This window comes from Acanthopagrus latus, chromosome 4 (genome assembly GCF_904848185.1).
Source record: "Acanthopagrus latus isolate v.2019 chromosome 4, fAcaLat1.1, whole genome shotgun sequence".
Classification (NCBI taxonomy): Eukaryota; Metazoa; Chordata; class Actinopteri; order Spariformes; family Sparidae; genus Acanthopagrus; species Acanthopagrus latus.
The window spans coordinates 33,217,057-33,239,291 of record NC_051042.1 but is presented as its reverse complement, the minus strand read 5'-3'; the positions used below and the strand labels follow the sequence as shown (position 1 = coordinate 33,239,291).

The 22,235-nt window shown below is 44.5% G+C and overlaps 1 protein-coding gene and 1 long non-coding RNA gene across 5 annotated transcripts; both read right to left on the bottom strand.

Moving 5' to 3' along the window:
* Window positions 1-633: 633 nt before the first annotated feature.
* Window positions 634-1,969, bottom strand: LOC119018554. The gene is made up of 2 exons (XR_005074782.1): window positions 1,793-1,969; window positions 634-1,678 (listed from the first exon to the last, which is right to left on the bottom strand). It is a non-coding gene; the product is annotated as an uncharacterized LOC119018554 (long non-coding RNA).
* A 3,312-nt stretch (window positions 1,970-5,281) lies between these two features.
* LOC119018553 (zinc finger protein 408-like) lies at window positions 5,282-22,143 on the bottom strand. Of its 4 annotated transcripts, none has more exons than XM_037096314.1 (9): window positions 21,985-22,138; window positions 19,798-20,083; window positions 18,125-18,183; window positions 16,874-17,085; window positions 13,699-14,354; window positions 12,956-13,165; window positions 11,842-11,965; window positions 9,848-10,081; window positions 5,282-6,718 (listed from the first exon to the last, which is right to left on the bottom strand). In XM_037096314.1, exons 2-9 carry the CDS (start codon window positions 20,077-20,079, stop codon window positions 6,066-6,068), a joined length of 2,430 nt encoding a protein of 809 aa, XP_036952209.1. In that variant the 5' UTR covers window positions 20,080-20,083; window positions 21,985-22,138; the 3' UTR covers window positions 5,282-6,065. The 4 variants fall into 4 exon arrangements, with proteins under 4 accessions (XP_036952209.1, XP_036952211.1, XP_036952212.1 ...); XM_037096316.1 differs by lacking the exon at window positions 21,985-22,138 and adding an exon at window positions 18,306-18,441 and having other exon boundaries at window positions 19,798-19,937; XM_037096317.1 differs by lacking the exon at window positions 21,985-22,138 and adding an exon at window positions 18,373-18,441 and having other exon boundaries at window positions 19,798-19,937.
* Between the last annotated feature and the right edge of the window lie 92 nt (window positions 22,144-22,235).

The window sequence follows — 22,235 nt, the reverse complement described above, 5'->3', positions numbered from 1 at the left end:
TCCCTACACTCGTACTTTGAGTGTGATTTATCACATTATTATCGTGGGTACGTTTGGCATCATCACGTCATGAAGAGGCAGGAAACTGTCGTCTCGTCCGGATTAATATGAAAGTTGAGTTTGAAGGCGGCTGTGTGGAGCGCCGACATGTCGAAGGGCGTCATCATGGATCTAACAACCGAGATGTGAATACACACAGACAGTTCCCGTCATGTGTTTAAGTGGATTTGACTGAATAAATTCAACTTGGAGTCGTGCTTTTGAACTTAAATCAGCAGACGGGAATAATTTAGCGGCAGATCGATCGCTTCTATTCATTCAGACTTCAGGATTTCTCTGCTTGTTTATCGCAGATTTACTCTTTCTTGTTTCGACTGTATCAACCTTTTATTTAATCTCTAGTTAATCTGGTGCAGACGACACTTAAACCAGATGCTGTGTGTGTGTACTTGTGTGTTTTCTTCTTCGTGTCACTATAATGATTGCTTTGTGCCGTTGGGTTCTTTAATTTATCACCATTTCCATTATTCGTGTGTTTTTACGTATAAATGTCAGTTAATTTCCATGTTTTCATGCCTCTTGACAGTAGAATGATGCTTCTCAGCGGCTTTTATCCTCAAATTGAAAACGTGAGAGTGAAATGTAGATTTTATTATCAGCTTCAGGACAACAGTTACGTTTATGACACTGAATTCCTGCACAGTGTTTCACGGTGCAGCTTTGGAACAGATGCTGTAACACACAATATGTGGCAGCGTTAACATTTCTCCTGGCGGGCATGAAAAGGCACAAACCGTGCAGAGCAGACTCACACCATGAATACACAAACTGGACCTGGAAGCAGATACACAACAGATCCAGCTGACAACCGAAGGAGCTCTGATTTGAGGCGATCAGGTCGTTAAACACTCGTCACATTCAAGGATCAGGGTCCAGATCTCAGGCCTGCGCACCTCTGCAGGTAAAATCAGAAATCTCTGAAATCAGGGAACTGTGGCGATGCATCAGCTCTGCAGCAACTACTTAAAAATGGAGCTCAGAACCTGCCTGGGAAAAATAAATAAATAAATAAATAAATAAATAATAATAAAAACCCACTCTCTCCCACACTCACCAGTTTCTCTTTTTCAGTTAATAGCCTGGAGAGTGAGGAGAGGGGTGACGTCTGCGGACCCTCTCAGTGAGTCATATCACTGAGGAGAGAAGGAGAGAGCGAGGCAGAGCGACAGGTGAACAGAGAGAGAGAGAGACAGAAATGCAGATAGTATAGAGAGGAGATGAACACAAAGACTGAACAGGCAGCTGGAGTTAGACAGAGAGAGAGAAACCTTCAGGCCAACACAGTTTCTCTGAGGCTATTGACTTTTATAATGTTCGATATCTCAAAGAAAAGGTTTTAAATCCCCCCTCTTTTTTTTTTTTTTTTGAAGTCCCAAAGCCAGACCACGAAAACTACGTCTCACCAAGGGAGAGAAGCTAATTAAAACATTTGAGGAACGCGGCCTTTGAATATCAACTATTACAGAGTCGCAGTGACAGAATATCAACTGCGAGGAAGAGGAGGAGGAGGAAGTGCAGGTCGTCTTCATGACCGACTTGTTCTTTCTTATTCACAAACTTCTTCAGGTCAGAAGAAACGATCCAGAGCAGCGTTAACAGAGCCGCAGCAGCTGCAGTCCTGTGGGTGGAAACAACATCAGACTGTTAAAACCTCCTTCACACAATCTCTAGTAAATTACTGGAATAACCTCTCAGGCACCCGGAGTGCTTTTTTTTTTTTTTTACTACTCACACTGCAGCTAAGTGCTCAAACATTTTCTTCTTTTGCACAATTAAAGAAGTTCTGCACTAGATGTGAACAACTTGAGGACGGAGGGAGACGAGCTGTCGCTTGTTATATTCATCATGTTTTTCAGCTTCTTCCTCGTTCTCTCTCGCGTCCTCCACTCGTTCTCCACACCTGTGCTCCTCCACCTGCACCTCATCCCCTCGTTACTTTAGTTTGTATTTGCGTCCGGTCTTTGTCGAGTCATCTGTTGTGCAGGCCCGACCCTGTTCTAAATAAAACTCCATCCGGTGATCTTCCTGCATTTGGGTCCATCTTATCTGCTCCAGCAGGATGAGAGCTGACTTTGGGGAGACTCAGCTCTGTTAGAAACACCTGAATGTCCAAAACAACAAGTGCTCCCTTGAAATGTCTTTAAGATGTGTAACAACAGTAATCTGTGGCAGCTTGCTCCTATTTTAAAGACGAAGACTGGATAGACTTCTCACTTTCCTTCAGGGAACACCCACTGATTTGCCCTTTTACACATAAAGCATCTGTATTGGGATCAGAGTTAAGCTTCACAGTCTGAGTGTGAGCTGACTGTATTGATGTTGATTCCCTAAAAGCTGTGCTTAGCTCCACAACCCAGTTTTAATGACATGCTGCCCGAAGGTAAAAAGGTTTGCAGCTGCGCTGAGCGTCCACGCAGGAGACACATCCTGACGGTTTAAACGGGGAGAACTGCAAACGCTTTGTAGAACGAAAGAAGAAGAGAGTCTGAGAGGATTTCAAACACTCACACTATCTCACCTGAGCAGGAAGTGAAGCCGCTCGCTGGATTGTTCGTTTGCAGAAAGTTACAGAAATGTTGGGATGAGGGAGAGAAGCAGGGAGAGAAGCAGACGGACGACTTTTAACCTGCTGCAGACACAAGAGCATTAATAGCTCCATTACATTCATACCGTTGTTGGTGCGTTCATTTCTCTCGTGCAGAGAAATAATATCGAACCACATCACAAAACAGAAATAAAAATGCATTTTATCATCGTAGCCTTCAGAGCTGTCTATCAGCAGCTTGTGTCTGTCTGCAGACTCACACACTCAGACTTGACGTGATGACAGTGAACGCATCACGGTACGTATGACTGAAGCCTGCGTGGGCTCGATCCACAAGACCCGAGGACGGAGATCTGGATTCAGGCTGCGTGTCTCTCCTAACTTATCAGCCTCTTCCCCGTTCTGTCTTTCCTCCACCCTTCAGTCTCTGTCGAGTCATCTGCGGTGTTTCCCTGTACATGTTATAAATAAAACTTCATCCACTGATCTTCCTGCCTGCCGTCTCCTGCATTTGGGTTCATCTTATCTGATTCAGCAGGACAAGAGATGCTCCAAAACAAGTGTGAGCCTTTAAAATGGTGCTGACTTCACTGACACGGACGTTCCAGCTCTCCTACATCGATATAAATAAAACACACAGCGTCGGCCGAGCTTTAGTAGGAACAACTTTGGTTAGTTTCAATTGAATTTTGACTGAACTTCATTTCAGTGTGAAGTAAACTTTCATTTTTGTCCTCAGCCACGTCTAGCAATCATCCCCGAGGCCTTCAGGAGCATAAAACACAACGACAGGAGCGGAGGGTCGCTCAGTTCATTGACAAAATAAGAGCCCGACGACACAGACGCTATTCTGTGGTACCAGCCTGCAGGCTGCACGGTGGCGCCGTCACAGACTGTGAGAATCTCTCCAGGACGACAACAATGATGATGGAAAAATGTCATTTTTTATTAAAGCCACAGGACGACACTGGAGGAGCAGCGCTGTCAGCACAAAGGTTTAAGGACTGTGTACATACAGCAGGTCCAACAGAGTCCGACTGCGAAACATCTTTTCTCGATTTTCCACCAACTTTGAACGACACGTCAAAAGAAATTAAAATCGGTGGAGGCACAAAAAACACATTCGACACTGACAGTCCAACAAAAGGCCGTCGGAGACGCGGAGGATGTGTTTGTGCCGACTGAACCTCTGAAGTCTGTGAACTTATTAATGTTTTTTATTCACACAATCTCCCGAAGTAAACTTTTCAATACAACTGCAGCGTTTTGACAGACTCTTTCTAATTACTCTGCTCTTCAGGCGCTGAATGGAGGACAGAAAAGGAAACCACGCTCTGCTCGAGCTGACTGAGAGCCTCTCGTCAGGCTGATCGGAGGCTGGATTTTTCCTCCGCTGAGCAAAATGAAATGAATTGATTTATTTTTCTTGAGTCGGCGCATTATCTCTCCTCAGCGTGCGTCAGCTGCGTCGCATCTTTTGAAACCTGCTTGTATGGAGGGCCTTTTTACAGATGCTGATTTCTATCATCCCGGTGGCTCTACAGTGGTTTTTCCTCTTGAACGACGTGACTCAGCCTCACCATCGACTGTCTCTAAATAACACAGCCAGAGACAAACAGCAGAGAAACTGTCTGATGGTGAAGTTTTCTGTGTCTCGGTGTGCTGCCTGCAGAAATCTGCTCCTTCAACACACAGAACAAATAGCCCGCTTCTTCTTTTTTTATGAACGTCAGACAAAGAAACAGGTTCCTCTGCTGGTGCAAAACATTTGAACTACATTTTGGGTATTTTATGCTTTTTTATTAGAGCCAAGAGAGACAAACAGGACCTGAGGTGTTGACATTAAACAAAGGTCTCCGGCTCAGTGCCCCCTAAAACCTGCCTAACCTTTAAATAAGCCAGTTTTATTCGTGTGAATGACTCTCATGAGGATTTTATCAATACTGCTGGTTCAGATACATGTGAAGAGACACACAGTCACCAGGAGCAGCTGTGGATGAAGACTGGACCAGGAGTTCATGTTGTGTTTACTGAGGTGCTGGAGAAGCTGCAACAGGCACTACGGTGGCCCTGAGGGTCAAAATGCAATCACATAAAACAGAACACAAAATTTGAAAAACAAAAAATTTCAGAGGAAATGTTGTTGTGTCTCGATCATCTGTTTTCTCTCTCCCTGCTACCAACAGACCAACTGATTTTAACATATGAATCGTTCCAAACCAAAGTTTTTAAAATCAGAAGCTCACCGACAACAAGCAGCCATTTTTTAAACTGTATTTTCAAACTGAACACACCGTATTCAATTTCTGCCGCTTGGGGTCACTTAATGAACAGAATTCAAACAAAAGAAGTCGTTTGATGATGTTCTGAAGAAGCGTAACGAACACAATCTACTGGATGTGACTGAAGGACGAGACAATGTTACGCTGAAGTCGAGTTGTTGTATCGACCGAATGAAACGCAGCGTCATCAGAGTTAACTGTGGGCGTCGCTGCTTTGAACACTGTTGGAGCAAAACTACAATATATAACAAAAGAACAGTCTTTTTTTTAGACATTTTAACTGTTTTGTGTCATTGTTGTGATTATTTCTGTCGCAGCAGCAGGAAGCTGTGATACCTGCAGACGACCTGCAGGCAGCAGAGAAACTACAGAGTCACACGAACAGAACGCTGCGTTTTCTGGATGTTTTGTGCTGTTTTATTTTGTTGAATTCCAGTAAACTTCCTGTCATGGTCAGATATTTCAAGTACAACTTCAACAGACGCTGACAGCTTAAGTGTTTGTTTTATCCTCAGCATCAACAGTAAATGTCAGAATCAAACAGAGAACTGATGTTCAGCAGTCACAACAAAAAAAAAACCTCTGAAGACGCTCGAGGGGGAAAAAAAATGGATTCCAACGCGTAAACAAAACAAAACATGATAATCTGCCGATCGTGTCTGGAAACAGTCACAATATATTTAATGTTTTACCTCCTCAACTTTATCAGTTTTTGCAAAATATATGCTGATTCTGGACAAGTTTCAAATTGTGACAGGAGCAACAAAAAGACTGTGAAAGTTGTGGAATGATCCAAAAACACCCGTCTGGATCATTCCACAGGTAAACAGGTGATCGGATCATGATTGGAAACACATGGTCGTATAAAGGACAAAACTGTTCGTGTTTGCAAATGATTCCAAAAATACATTTCTGGAAGTCGGGTGGTGAAATGTGTGATTTTTTCTTCTCTGGCTGTCGGCTGGGAGACGTTACAGTCGCTCTCCGTATCGTTTCTCCCCTCCAGCAGCTAATTACGTCTGATGAGTTCCGTCTGTTCTGCGGAGGTTGTTCAAAAGGCAATCAGGGATCTGCAGATGATAATTAACTGAGGAGGATGTAGACGAGGCAGGTTGAAGGGAAGGTGGGTTTAACAGAAACACGTCGGTAAGTTAACGAAACAGCAGCAGGACGTCGGGCTACACTGTGTTTATCTCCACAGTCTGAGCCACCGAGCAGAGTCCGTTCCCCTCCTCCTGTAAGATCAGCAGCTCTCCTACCGTCTGCTCCCCGTGGACCACAATGCACTGCTCTGCGCCCTCTGAGATCACCACCTCCACCAGCCCCTCCCCCGCCCCCACGTTCAGCGAGCTCTCCGAGGCGAGGAGCAGGGGGGCGGAGCTCGGCGAGGACAGGTCGTCTGTGTGGACGTAGACGACGGTGTGCTGGATGTCACCCGGAGCCTCCCTGTCGCCTCCTCTCCCGTCTCTCCTCGCCCTCCTTCCCTCCCCCTCCCCTCGTCTCCTCCTCTGCTTCACTTGGCCCGCCTCCTTCTCTCCTTCTCCCTGAGGGGTGGAGATCTTCTTGGGTCGGCCTCTGACCGGCTTCACGTGAACGGCGTCGAACTCCTGCACGTATTCTTTCCTGTTGCAGTTCGTCTCCCCTCCTCCTCCTCCCTCTGACTCCCCCGTCTTCTCCTCCTCTTGAGCTCCTCCCTCAGTCCTGTGCTGAGCTTGGTGCCTCAGCAGACTTTGCCTGACGGTGTAGGCGGCGCCGCAGTGGCAGCTGAACGGCTTCTCCATCACGTGAGACGACTTCATGTGTCTCCTCAGCTTCGTCGCCAAAGTGTAGCCTGAGGAAAGAAATCAAAATCAAACCTGAACCTCAAAAAATCAACTGTTTTCTACCATCAATTATCAGATAAAGGAGTAGTTCACCCAAAAATTAATCCAGTCATCATCTCCTCCCTTCATGTTGATATAAAATCAGGTTAACAACTGAAGCTCAGGCAGCGTAATCCAAGTCAACAGAAGCCCTGAGACGTGATTCTCACCTTCAACATGGAGTCGAGTTTGTGTATTTACCTCAGACGCAAATGCTTTGAACTTAGCATCTACAGAGAAGATTTCATCTTTGAAAAAAAAAGGGTGTGAATGGAATCTTTCTAAATTAATTTGGGTTTTTGGAGACTTGAATTATAACAGACGTGCTGTTTGGAGCCATTTTATGTTTCTTTGATTGTTTCTCTGTTTTAAAATCAAGTCTCCAGCTGCTTCTGTCGTTTAGCAGAACGCTGCAACTCTGACTTCACCTGACTTCATATCATCAGGAGGAGGAGATGATGACTTCATATCATCAGGAGGAGGAGATGATGACTTCATATCATCAGGAGGAGGAGATGATGACTTCATATCATCAGGAGGAGGAGATGATGACTTTATATCATCAGGAGGAGGAGATGATGACTTCATATCATCAGGAGGAGGAGATGATGACTTTATATCATCAGGAGGAGGAGATGATGACTTCATATCATCAGGAGGAGATGATGACTTTATATCATCAGGAGGAGGAGATGATGACTTCATATCATCAGGAGGAGGAGATGATGACTTCATATCATCAGGAGGAGGAGATGATGACTTCATATCATCAGGAGACTATGAAACATCTCTTGGCTTCATGTTTGCTAATTACTTTATTACATTCATGAACCAAAACAATTGGTTATCATGTTCTTGTGTTGTTTTAAAACTCTTTTAATACTCACATTAACTTTTTCGTTTGTTTTGACCCTCTTTATATAAAAGGAGAGGCTGCTGTTCGTTCGTCTCTTGTTAGACTCTCACTAAATCTCACAAACACACAGTGTCGTTCTTTACAAAGACGTCAGCTGTTCATTGTAGTGTTTATCAAATGAACAAGAGGAAATAGAGCAGTTGTTGGGGACTATTTTCTGTGGTGGATTAATACTGGTGCTCTGGTGACTGTTTCTGGCAGCAGGATGCTGTTTGTGTTCATGGAAATAAAGGAATATTTCACCCAGTGCAACACGAGACAAATGTAGATCCATTAAAAAGCCTCTGTTCATGAATATTACAATACAACTGAACTGGAGTCTAAAAAATACCAATACGTCCTCCTGTGAACACATTTCACCAGAATAATAAAAGAAGAAGATGACATGTGGCTGTAAGTCCGTCCTGAGAGATGTCTCGGCTCTATAAAAAGTTAGACTCCATCAATAATGCAACAACTGAACTCAGTACAAAAGTTTTCCACCGCGTCATGAAAAGTGAATGTGGACAAGCTTGTAATCAGCAGTTTGTGCTTGTATGCAGGACAGAACATCTGCAGCGAGACGAATCCGTCTGCTGGGAGAGGAAACCGGCCGGGTGAGCTCTCCTGCGTCCAACCGGCTTTTTCATTCAGCTGCAGTTTGTTTGTTCACTCTCCAGAAAAACCTCCTCTTATTCTGCTGCAAAGCAACATAATTCAGTCAGGGGAGCAAAACACGAGTTATCTCTTTAAATTATGAGATAAAAAGAAGTGAGTTTTCTCTATTTTTCCTGAAGAGTTAAGGTGGAACTACTGTCTTCCAGCAACAACTATCAACACCAGATCTCACGTGACTTTTACAGCTTTTTATTTTAGTATTGTTTCTTATATGAGGCTCCTTTTTCAACTTCAAGGTCAATATTGTTTTTCACTAACAACAAAAGAACAAATTATCTGCATTTATATGGAACTAAACTTCAGGAGCGTTCCACCTTAACTGTCCTCCAGGTTACGTCTCATTCTGAGATCGACACTTCTCCACTGGCACTTCACTCTGTTTTCTTTATTTTATAAAATGCAAACAGAGTAATTCAATGAAACAACGAATGTGATCTGAGCTACGTTTGACTGACCACAGAGTAAATCATGAATCTAAAATGTGTGACCAACATCACTGATGTGTGGGACAATGTGAAGGGTGTGTCTAAATGTACTTATTTGACTCAGTCTGAAGACTACAAGTCTGAAAATAATAAAGTTTATGAGTTTATCAGACCTCTGTTCACCTCTACCTGAGGCTGGCTGCTCCAGGTTACATTAGCACAGGTGTGATATGGAACTAGACAGAATCCTGCCAACCATGTCTAACATCACCCAGCTACAGCGTCTCGCTCGGAGCCACAAACCGACAGCGACTGTCTTGACATTGCCGTCATTCCTCTCGCTCTCCCTCCAACCGTCCGTCAGAAGAACGGGTAACAAAACCACGGTATGACACGGGCCCCGCGGCGAAATCATGCCTGAATTATTAAAGACTTTGACGTTAGGATTAAAAAGCTCTGATGTCATCGGCTCTTTAATCTGTACTTTTCTTTGTTTTGTGGGCTGTTGTTCGTGACACACACTCCTCTGCTCTCCCGGCGCCGCTTCTTACTAACGGCCGTTACTTTAAGAGCAATAAAAACTTCGGGTAAAAAAGCCCGTTCTTATGAATACAGCTGCTCAACAAGCACAAACACATAAACATGCTGAGAGGCGACATTTCAATCTGTTCTCAGTCTCTCATCTCACAGTCACAGCTTCAGGGTCTACTTCCTAATTATACGAGCCATTGAATTAAAAAAAAATCAGGAGTTGATGGAGAGCAACACGGAGCTGAAACAGAGTGAATATTGAACTTATACTTTTCAGATGTGCAGGAACTCGCCTCTAAATGAACGTGTTTACAGATTGTTAATCTTGCTGAGTGGCCCTGAAAAGATAATTAATGTTTTCAGCGACTTTGTGGAGAAATGTTAAACTTTCTGACTTTGTTTCTGGTTCGCTGCCTCTGATAAGGGCATCCCACATGGACAGGAAATGTGGGCACAGATCCGTCACAGAATTATTAGTTATCTGGGAGAGATTAGAGGATTTATCCCCGGCCTGTATCCTTCTTTGATGTTTTTCCCCGCAATTTTATTTTTCAAATTCTTCCTCTGACCTTTTCCACAGACGGGGCAGCGATGAGGCCTCTCTCCAGTGTGCAGCCTCTCGTGGGACTTCAGACTGTGTGGGTCCCTCAGCGATTTTCCACAGTAGCTGCACAGGAAACCTCCTCCTGTGTGGGAAAACATGTGGCGACGGAGCTCCGGTTTCTGGGAGAAAGTCTGGTCACACTCGGCGCAGGGATACGGCTTCTCTCCGTTGTGGATCCTCAGATGGCACTCGAGGTTCCCTGAGAGACAGACGGGACGGCAGAGACGGAGACAGTCGTCGCTGCGTGAATATGCATTTGTCCAACAACGTGTGAAAATGAGGTTCTCTCACACAACTGATGCTGTCACTTTGACAAATGAAAGCATAAATTGTTGGAATTGATCACAGCGGGAGACGCTGGAAACATCCTCTCACAGTGTTACACAAATAGCCGTCTAATTGTCTCATTGAAAACACTCAACGTCAACTCACTGGTGTGATCACAACAACAATATGGTTTCTGTCCTTCACAGTTAAAGGAACACGTTGACATTTGGGGGGAAATATGTTTACTTTCCTGCTGAAGGTCAGATGAGAGGATCAATATTAATTCCTTGTTGGTGTGTTCGGTAGCGAGGCGGCTCGGAGACATCATTAGCTTTCTGACACAGCATGTAAACAGGACGTCGCCCGTTTCTCCTGCTTTAAGTCTTTGTGCTGTTAAGTGTTGCTGACAGAGTAGGATAAAGGAAACCTGACCATGAAAAAAGCAGATGCTTTCATACGATAGATGAGGCGTAAGGAGGCGACAGGTCTGTGACCAGCGCTGTATCTAACTTTTGGGGCGGGCCCGATGCAAAAAGCTGTTTGGGAGCTCTACACTGTGAAACTCTGGACTAAATCAGTTTGATTAACACGACTTATTTGACTGCTAATGTGTCATTAACTGATAGAGCTGATCACAGCTGACATCGGGTGATGGCGGGGAACACCCCGGATTAAATCACCAGTGCTATCATGCTACCTAAGATCACACACTGGAGCATTATGTTGGACTGCTGGGTGTAAATAAAGGGAGGTGTGCTCTCAGTAGCCCTTTTTACACAGGGACACCACAGTATCTCTGCAGCGGCGGCGGTTCGCCAATTCTCCACCGATGGTGATTCACACAGAGTGAAGCGTCTCTGCCTTAAAGACAAACTGCTCTATAACTCACACAGAAAGCCGGCGCTGCTGTTTTCAAGGTGTTTCCCAGGTGTCCCCCTGTCAATCTAAACCCGCGGACAGTTCATAATCATATGGATGCGGTTAAAATGTGTTGTGATTGAGATCCTGACCCATCAAACATCCTGGAAAAATGACAAAGTTACGTCTTTTAAACTGGAGGCTGTCTGACTCTCATTTGTGGGGACGGAGGCTGATTTCTGGGGGAAAGTTCACTGAAGTCTCGTCCGGGGGGCTGAACATCGCAGTGATTTATGTTCATCACAAACACTTGTTTTTTGCCAGTGATAGACGCTGTTTTTTGGGCAGAAATATGAGGAAGAGTTGGGAGGACAGACAGGAGGACAGACAGGAGGACAGACAGGAGGACAGACAGGAGGACAGACACTTCGCCACATACAACTGTGTATTTTTTTATCCTCATAAGTTGCCAAACACAGTTACAGTTACTAGGTTACTTTTGTTTGGTCCTGTAACGTTGCTTTATTTGAGTGAAGGACTTGCAGTGCAGTTATCAGATCGTACGATCGTCACGCCCACGCTCTGCCACGCCGGCTTATCCGTTCACACTGGCTCGGTTCACCAATAATACGGACCCGAGACTACCTCCAGAGGCGGATCAGCGCCGGAGCGAAATTTCACCCCTCACCGCATCTGAAATGTTCACACAGAGGAGGGAAGCATGCAGACGGCGGTGTGGATCCTACAGTGAGGAGGTCAGAGCAGCATTTCTCCCACCTGACTGTCAGACAGCTGGATGCAGCTCCAGGATCAGACCCGGGCCTCGGACCTCACCTTTCTGACTGAAGCACTTCCCGCAGTGCTGACATATGTGAGGTTTTTCCCCCGTGTGGAGCTTCATGTGGTTCCTCAGAGAGCCGGAGTTAGCCAGCAGCTTGGAGCAGACTGTACACTGCACCTGAGAGAGAACAACAAAATCAAATGCAGCGTGTCTTTTCCTCCCTCTTCTTAAATACTTTAACTTCAAAAACCGCTGTTCAGGGAGAAAAAAAACAAGACCTGCATGAAAATTTAAAGACGTTACGTGAGAGATTTTTTAAAACGGGCTGAGCGGCGCAGAAACATTTTTAAGAAACTGTGTTTGTGTGAAATAGCTGAGGGGAAGGTGGAACAGAGGAAGCAGGAATTTAAGATTATTCCTCCCTGGTGATCGAGGAGTGCAGGAGAAAAATGAATCAATTAAGCTGCTCTCTGTCCTGCTTATTAAAAACTGCAGTCATTTGAAAATGTCAACGCGAGCTAACAAGCACTTGTTCACTTTTGCATTCAGTGTCACACAAACACATGGCTCGAATCCTCGAGCTTCAACAAATGTGCTGAATGTAATTTATTCTTCATGAAACATTTACGAAGCAGATTTTTAAAACAACTTGAAATCCGGCTTTGTTTACCAGCATTCACTCTTCATGTCATTCAGATCAAATCATACATTGCTTCATGGAAAACTCCATTATAAATAAGAGAGGCTGAACAGTGTGAGACCACTGGAGGGACTTTGTACATGATTGTTGTTGGACTCCACAAACTGAGAAATTCACTCATCACCTCCTCCCTTCACGCTGATATAAAGTCAGATGGTTTTTCAGCAGGATTACTGAAAACCTAGTGAATGGATCTTCCTGATCTTCTGGTGGAGGTCTCGGCCCAGACTAGACCCCGTTAACTTTTGGTGCAGATTCAAGAATCTTTTCTCACTTGCTTTAACATTTTGGTTAATTTCTCAATCGCATCAGGCATGTTGGTGGAGGTATGCGCCCTACTGAGGGCCATTCTGCTTTCAGTTGTTTGTGACATTTTAAAACAAGTCTCCAGTAACTTCACCTGACTTTCCATCAGCATGAGGGGAGCAGATGATAATTGAATTTGCAGAGTAAAAACAGCTCCGTACCCTCGGCGGCTGCGTGTAGATCATCCTGCTGCAGTGAAGCAGGCGGTGGATGCGTAGGGAGGGGCGGCGTGCGAAGGCCTTGCCACAGTGCTCGCAGACGTACGGTTTCTCTCCGGTGTGCAGGACCATGTGCTCCTTCAGGTCCCGCTTCAGGCCGTAGGTCTTCTCACAGTGAGGACAGGAGAAGGGACGCTCCCCGCGGTGATTCATCTAGAAATCACACCATTATCATTTGAGATTTGAGATCTATAATCATACTGCCGTTGTTTCTATTCACTGGGATGAGTAAATTGCTACTCTGCATGATGACTAAGCTCGTGGCCAACAAGGGAGAAAAGGAAAAGCTCTCTGTATCCTCTGTTTAAAAAAAGCTGTCGGTGACGTATCTTGTTTTTCTGTGGCCATTTTATTGTCAAGGTTTTTTTTTAGTTTTTTTTTTTACTCCTGCATAAAATGCAGGAAAGAGGATAACAACTCTGAGGCAGGAAATGTTCTGTAATCATCAGCTTTTGGTGTCAGTCACCAGAATCAGAGGAGAAAAAGCTGCTTGGTTCAACATAACAATCAGACAAGGAGGCATCGTTAGAAAATATACAGAGACGATCAAAGAAGGTGAGAAGAAAAGGGAAGAAATAAACGTTATCTGATGGTATCCAGCCTAAATGTTGGCCGATACAAAAAAAAGCTCTGACTGGACAGCTGATACACGCCTGACAACAACAGAAGAAAGAGAGATGATCCACCTGATGGGCTCTGAAGCTCTCTGCAGAGGTGTAGCTCTTCCCGCACTCTGGGCAGCTGAAGGGTTTCTCCTCCGTGTGGCTGAACTGGTGTTTCTTTAAGTGTCCGATCTGGAAGAACTTTTTACCACAGCTGGAACATCTGTACCGCCTCTCTCTGGCCTCTGGACTCCAGGTGTGAGCCGCCGCTGCAGCCTCGGCGTCAGGTTGCGTCGTCTTCACCGTGACATTCTCTGCGGCCGACTCGGCGGCCTCGGTGGCGCTCTGACCGTCGGGCTGTGAGGGCGGGTCGGGCCCAGTGGGGGATCGCTTCACCCGGCTGCTCAGACGGTGAACTCGTCGTGGTTTAGCAGCCAGGCGGGAGCTGCAGCGGACGGGAGGAGGCGCAGAATCACCTGCGACGTCACCTGTGTTCTCCGTGTGTTCACCTGCTGCTGCGTCGTCAGGACTGGATGCGTCGGTCGTTCTGTCGGTGCGACAGTCCGACAGCTTCTCAGTTCTCCTCTTCCTTGGGTTTGTGGTCGCGTGACTCCTCCTGATGCACCTGCGTGGTTTCCTGTGCTGTTCTTCCTCCTGTGTTCTCTCCTGGTTGTCCATCGTCTCCTCGTCCTTTTCTTCACTGATTGACATGTTTGTAGCCGCAGTCTCTTCTGTGCCATCTGTCGAACACAAAAGATTAAAGTATGAGATGGTTCGCTGGTTGACAGAAGATGCATCTACTCTCTCAAATGTCAGGATTTACTACTTTTCTTTGTTTTTATCTGTGTTCACTGGATATTTTGCTGTTTTGGACTATTGGTTGGACGACACAAGCAATTGGACGACATTTTGTTTTTTGTCATTTTATAGACTAAATAATCAAATTTGTTGCTGTCAAATCAATAATCTATTACATCTAAATTCCATGCTATTCAATATAGCTGCAAACTGTCTGATGTGTAAAGACACAGCGGATTAAACAGATAGGATGTGTGTGTGTGTGTGTGTGTGTGTGTGTGTGTGTGTGTGTGTGTGTGTGTACATTTTAGGGACGTCCAGCTGAATCTTATCAGTCCACTGAAATATGTTTCTGAATTGTGAGCGAGTAAGAAGCTCTGCAGCACCAGAATCTTGATTCATATTTGAACAGCACTGCCTGATTTTATAGTTTAATATGAGTTTCGTCAGCAGTCGGCGTTCAGATGCTTTAATGTAACCCTCCTGTTGTCCTCAGGTCAAGGACGGAAAGGAGGAAAGAAGGAAAGAAGGAAAGAGGAAAGAGAGGAATGGTATGTTTGTACTGTATTTATTACAAATATCACATCCGATCACTGTTTTATGCTCTTGAAGGATTTCAGCATGTAAACATTCGATTTAATTGCCTGGTTTTGTTTTATTCTCTCATTATGTTTTGTTCATTTCATCTTCTCATTACTGTGTTTCCCACATGTATTACAGCCTTCTTTCCTCCCCCTTAATCAAGTTAATATTTACAACCACAACAATGTAATGTCTCTGCAGGGATCCATTGACAGTTATCTTATCATCTTTCATTTAGTATCTGTAATTGTTTTGGAGATGCATTTATGATTTATTGGCTCAATCTGTTTAACTCGGCGCACTAAAAGAGCAACTGGTTAATAAGATATCTAACGACAGCGCCGCAGTCCGCTGCTGCTGCCGCTGGGTGTTTTCTGCATGAGGGTCCTCGTTAATGTGCCATCAATCACATAAACGCTCCACCATCCAGACATAATAAAGGATTAGCCGAGCAAATGATTCCTTTAAAACAAATGAGCTTTAATGATTTAGGTTTTCGGCTCGTTGTGTGTTTAGTGTTCGTCAGGAACGACTGTCCTCTAATTATTCATCTGCAGCTTTCATCCTCTGCCGGAGTGTTTTCAGCTGCAGAGACGTTTCCACTCTCCAAGCTCTCAACAGAAACTAACTGATGTCATGAGATGCTCAAAATTCCTGCAGTGGAATTTTTCAGCGAAGTCGACTGAGAGCAACATTTCATTTAACCACAGCTGAGCCTGTAATTACACAACAGGTTGGTAAATCTGGAGTCTTTACTGCTGTTGTTGCGTCTGCTAGAGTTAAATGTCCCTCTGGCTCCTCCAGGTGGAGACTGGGAACGAATATAAAGTGGCAGCACCGACTGATGACATTAATCAGAGCCATTTTATATGTAGATGAAGGACTTATACATCCTAATTACTGAATTAAATAATGCAAGAAAATCATTTATCATTCCTTTAAAAACTCAGTAATCATCCAAAAGTGTCTTGATACAAATAACAAACACATTCTGGTGAAATATATCAAAATTAATACAAAATACTGGGATGAGAATTCTGTCTCAACATTTATTAATCTTCGTTAGTAATAAATATTAAAGGTAATGATGCAACACAGACTGTCACCTTAAGATGTAAACAGTGTCTCAGGGCTGGCTGGTGTATATATAACATTTCACTGTACATTGTACAGTATGTATACGTTTCTTACATATTGCACTTTGCAGCTGCATCAATAAATATTTTAATGTTGGTCAAATGACTGACGAATGACTTTTAGCTGATTGTTTTAGTTTTTCTCATGTACTGTGGCAGCAAACGGACTCGCAAACCCAACACAGTTACCATTGTAATGCCGACATTAGTGTGAATATGTGTTGAAATATGTGTATGAAAACCAGCTGCACAAACAGGCAGCTGATATAAAATAAATACTCGACTAAACAGAGATGAAAACATGTTATTCTTTTCCATAATACTGCATGACAGATTCTGATCGCAGTCCTTCATCCTTCCAGGGTATAAAACTATGAATGAATCCTTTATTAAATGTTATCCTTAAGCAGATCCATCTACAGCCACCTGCCTGTCTGTCTGCCTGCCTGTCTGTCTGTCTGTCTGTCTGTCTGTCTGCCTGCCTGCCTGTCTGCCTGCCTGCCTGCCTGCCTGCCTGTCTGCCTGCCTGCCTGCCTGTCTGCCTGCCTGCCTGCCTGCCTGCCTGCCTGCCTGCCTGCCTGCCTGCCTGCCTGCCTGCCTGCCTGTCTGTCTGTCCGTCCGTCCGTCCGTCCGTCCGTCCGTCCGTCCGTCCGTCCGCCCGCCCGCCCGCCCGTCTGTCTGTCTGTCTGTCTGCCTGCCTGTCTGTCTGTCTGTCTGTCTGTCTGTCTGTCTGTAGCTTTCACCTGTCCGTCCACTGGTCTCGCCCGGTGCGTCGAGGTTTTCAGGTGTGTGAAGTTTCCCCACAGTGTCTTCGTACAGCAGCAGCTCTGCTCCTGGCTGGACGTCCTGAAACACTCGCAGACACACATCCACACACTCGCCCACACACACCTCCCCGCAGGTACACTGCACGGCCACGTTCTGCTGGGCTCTGCTGTGCGCCTGGCAGGCAAATCTGGGGGGAAACAAACACAAATGCCTGCATAAGGAAGGTATAAAACTGAATCTAATATGTGCTCGTATCTCATCTGTATGCAGTTTAGAGTTTGGAGTCTGACATGATGGGAAGCCTCTTGAGAATGGTGGTTTCATCCTGGTGGGTGTAAATGCAACCGGAGATTTAGGACATGAAGTGCACATGAGGTCAAATACGATGTGAACATAAGGGCTACGTGATAATTAGGATGAGTAACAGATTGTTTTGGGGAGTTGCCATGAAGGCAGCGACCCCCCCTCATCACGAGAGAGTCGGTGGCAGAAAGTGACGGTGCAAATTTTTTTCCAGTTTCAGTGTCTTGGAGAGAAAAACAGGCCAGTTTTTAATCAGGACACAACACAGCACAGAGCCTGGAGCGGGACGCAGTGTTGGCTCGACTCACACAGTGCTCACACACACACACACACACACACACACACACACACACACACACACACAGCACAAAGCACAACTCACTCAATATGGTAAAAACCTCGAACATGGCGGGGGAGACGGGAGGGATGGTCTTCAGTAATGTATGAAGTATTTGGCAGAATGGTGAGACAGTATTAATATTTTATGTATCTTTATTTATTTATTCATCCCACAATCTTTATTGTCATGAAACTTTTGTCTTCTGTCAACGACTTGGGTTCAGACTGAAATATCTCACCAACTATTCAACCGATTGCAGTGAAACTCTGTGCAGGTATTCATGTTTAATCGTGACACAAATTCTGTTAACTTGGGTCGTCATCAGGCCAGTACGATCAATACCTGCTCTCATGCTAAATCAAAGGTGGGTGAAAATGATATTAAACATCATGGTAACATTATACCTGCTAAACAGCATGTTAGCATTGCTGCTGTGAGCATTTTAGCATACTAAAGAGCTGCTAGCATGTCTGTTGTCTGTTAGACTTGGTAGTTCTGAGTTTGTATCCCTGGCTGGATGCAGGAGACCTGGACAACAGTGGAAATAATCCCAGTATGTGTGTAAAGAAGTGTGTTAACTCACTTGATCCAGACGGTGCTCTGTAGTGAAGCATCTTCATTTGCTGCTATCTCCATCAGCAGCTACAAAACCCAAAGCAGAAGTTAACATTACAATTTAAATTCTTCAATGTTCAATAAATACAGTAAACATCTCTGCAACACTGACGACTTCGACATCCTCAAAGTTGTTTCTTCACACTGACTGTAATTCTGGCTGAATCTTGCAAATTGCTCCTTTAACGTGTCCACGTCTGACTCGGTCCCACTCACAACAAACGATGCGGAGATGGAGGTGAGTTATCATCGGGGCATCTTCTGATCTGTTTCGCCTGTAGAGCGCTGGAGGAAACCAGGAGGGCTGATTCATTATCTGCCAACAGGGTCGGCTCTTCATTAAGCAGAGAAGCTTAATTTATCTGACAAAATGGTTTTCAAACTAAATAAGAAGCTGCTGCTTAATGAAAAACCACAGTGAATAATCTCAACGATGAGATGTCCCTGAACCAGTCAGTGGGGATGGATGGGACGTGACTCTGGTGGTTTGATGCTCACTGCTGCCTTTTGAATGGTAATATGAACACTGCGCGACTTGTGTTACATCAAGGCCTCCGCTGAGACTCTGGGACTCTAAACAATCTGCACAAAATGTTAATAAAACGTATCTTCCAGTTGGACTTTGTGTTTCTGTTGATCGCCTTTTTGTTGCTCTTCACTGTGTTTTGTACTGATTTTAACAGACTTAATGCTCGTTCAGGTGCAGCTGTGATTCAGAAGCAGACTTATGATAATTGCAGATGTCAGAGACTAAAATTTGACTACCAGTGTCACTGAAGATGCACAATTACAGGTACTCATGAAAATGAAAAACATTAAGTTTAAGCAGCAGGCACAGAGGATGGCACTTAAGTGCTCTCTAAGTGCATTTAATGAGTGTCAGCTGCATCCTGGTGAATCAAAGTGGTGTTTGACTTTTGAATTTAAAGACAAAAATGGAATCATTCAGACATGAATAAGTGACTGACTGAGGTAATGTGAAGTAAAGGTGTATGAATTGTGACTCATCTGAATCTTTATCCCGGGTCTTTAAAATAACCTGTGAGTCGCGAAACTCTTGTATCATTAACTCGAATCAACTCGAATCACTTGAGTCCTACTATAATCAAATCTAAATAGCATCACACAGAGCCGTATACATAGCAAGCTAGTCTGCGAGCCTGCTCACGTCTGCAACGAGTGAATCCACAGAACTTCCTACTATGTTAGTGGTTAAGAGACAGTCAGTCTAGGACTGCGTTTCCATGGTGATTAGGCAATACTGACTCAAGTGACTCGCACAAAACGGTTCAGTTTACTGAGTGACTCATAATGACTCGACTCCTTAAAAAGAACCGTATTAACCAGCTCTAATGTGGGGGTGAATAAACATGTTGAGGGGAATAAAAAGTTTATTTTCTGGGCGGTTTCCAGGGGTTAAAGGTCCAGTGTGCAGGATTTAGTGGCAAATTCCCTGAAGGTTTCAGATTCAGAAACATCTCAAATCGATATTCAGTAACTAGAATAGAACCAAAAACTGGGTTCATCCCATGATATAAATATTCAAATGCACAGTTGAAATTAAGATTTAAACTGTTCTGAGTGTTTCCGTCTGTTTGTATTTCAATGTTCTTGATTTTTACAAACGTATATTCACGTTACCTTCTGTGCCTCTGCGCTGCTGGTCCGGCCTGTCTTGGACTCAGAGTTCGTGGTGAGTTCATCGTCTGGGCTGTGAGTCATCGGGTCAGCGTGATGCTTGGATGCCCACTCGGTGTTCCCCTCCCCCCCCAGCAGGGATCCCGCCTCCAGCGAGCGGCCGACCCACCACAGCCCCAGTCTGCCCTCACAGAGCCGCGAGGGCCCCACGGCGAAGCCGCAGGGAAGCAATGAGCAGAGAAGCGAGGCGAGTGCATCCGGGAGGGAAGGATGAAGGCCGGCCATCAACCTGTGCAGGAAAATAAAAAACGGATCACAGAGAGACAAAACAAGACGGAGCCACCAGGCTGCACGTCTAACCAACAAAACAGCTTCTATTTTACATCATGCTGCTACTTTTAAACAAACTTTGACCTATTTTTATATCTGCAGTGTTAAATTTATCTTCTGTCCTATTACATTTGCAGTGTTTTGTGTTTTTTATCTCAGTCTGACATGAAATTAAATGATTACTTAGGATTTATGATGACCTATTTTAGATTCTTTGAAATGACTGGTGTCCTGTCTGTGATGCAAAATTATGTTCGACCAGATAATCATGACGTCAAAGTTTCATATCGTCCCATGAACACCACAGGCTCTGCAGCCATGAAGGTGAAGGACCCTCACACAGTTTGAATTCTGGACGATGAAGTCAGCCTGGACCTGCACTTCATCCTCCAGCGTCTACACAGACAGAGGTCAGATGACACGACTGTCATCGGTCTGATTCAGGACGGGGATGAGTCTGCATTCAGACAGGAAGCAGCACTGCTGACAACCTGGTCGGCTGCACTGGACACATCAACAACATGTCACAGCTTTGGATTCATTTAAGTTTCTTGGCAACACCATCTCCAAGGATCTAAAATGGGACAAACATGCCACAGACAGTCCTGATCCAGTTCTGAACTGCTGTCTGTGAGTTCATCCTCACATCCTCCATCACAGAGCAGCAAACCAACAGGAAATTCAGAAGCTGCATCGCATCGTTCTCTCCGCCTGAAAGGTAACTGGCTGCAAATCACTGATCAGCAGGACTCCAGCAGGGCCAGGCAGCCTGCTGGCAGGATCATCATTTCCGACCCGGCCCATCTGGACACGGACTCTTTGAACCTCTGCCCTCAGGCAAAAGACTCACTCATAAAAAAAGCTCCATGAGGAGACAGAGGAGCAGCTTCTGTCTGAGAGCTGTTAGCGATCACCTCCCTCCTCTCTACATCACCACACCAACACAGAGCAGTAATCAGCTGACAGCAGCAGACACGCGTCAGCAGACAGGACCGCCTCTTTCTGGAGTTCAGCGTCCTGATTGGATGAAGAGAGCGGGGATACCAGAAAACACCTTCTCTGACCAAACACTCTGTAACAGTGATCACTGTTGGAATACAGAGCTGTTTGACTCTTATTTAAATAAGAAAATGGCGCTTAGTGCAGCTTAAATTCATTCAATCTGTTTTTTCGCAATCTTTTGATTTTTCATTCCGTTGTTGTTCTTATTTCCCATGTTGTGATTGTGGACCTCAAGCCTAGACACATAATTAATATGCTTTTTAATAAAACAAGGTTATGATTTTATCAACTGACATGCACTCATTGTAAATGCATCTATGAAACACGTGTTTCAGCAGGTTAGAGTCATATCGGTCAGGACATAAATACTGAATACATTAAATATGCTTTAACTTGTAATGAGTCCTTATTATAATTTAGCTATTATGACAGTTTCTCACAATATTCAACCCAAATGAGCTATCCTAGAACCATTTCGACCCCCGATTATTTTAAACATTATTAATAGATCCTCTTGAAGAAGCGGGCTCCTGGCTGGCAGGCTGACTTCAGGCTAACGCAGGGCAAATGCATTTCTGGCCAACAACAATCACAACAACTCTGGTTCTGTTAGCTGTGAGCTATTTAACTAGACTTAAACTAAAGGGTTGTTCTTCTTATGGACACTGAGTGTTATTGCTATTATTGATTAATCATAAAATATGTGAACTTTTAGCTAAATGCAGTAACAGAAACAGCGTGTGTCGATGTTTCCCAGCTACCAACTTTAACGGTGCGTTAGCTTCGGTTAGCTGAGCAGAAATCTGTCATTAAAGATTTTATTAATGGTTTGAATAATCATAATAACTGTGTACATACTTCGGATGTGCTCGGCGTTTTAAAATTGATTATTTTGAATTTAATTATGCCTAAATAAACTCTGGGAAAGCCATCGTAATCCAGCAAGTAAAAGAAACAACGGAAGTCCGTCACGTCTATGGTCCGGCTGGAAAAGGCGTTAGGATGTATTATTGGTTCCGCCCCACAGTCGCATACAGGGAAGGTCGTGAAATGCCACAAATATCATTTAGTTGTTAGTTTGTATGATTATACCAGTCACTGATATTAAT

Coding starts and splice junctions, on each gene's coding strand:
- LOC119018553 (XM_037096314.1), bottom strand. CDS start 20,079: ATGGCCGGCCTTCATCCTTCCCTCCCGGATGCACTCGCCTCGCTTCTC. Junction 10,082..11,841: donor GAAGTGCTTCAGTCAGAAAG/GTGAGGTCCGAG, acceptor TCTGTCTCTCAG/GGAACCTCGAGTGCCATCTG. Junction 6,719..9,847: donor CTGCCCCGTCTGTGGAAAAG/GTCAGAGGAAGA, acceptor TTCTTTCCTCAG/GCTACACTTTGGCGACGAAG.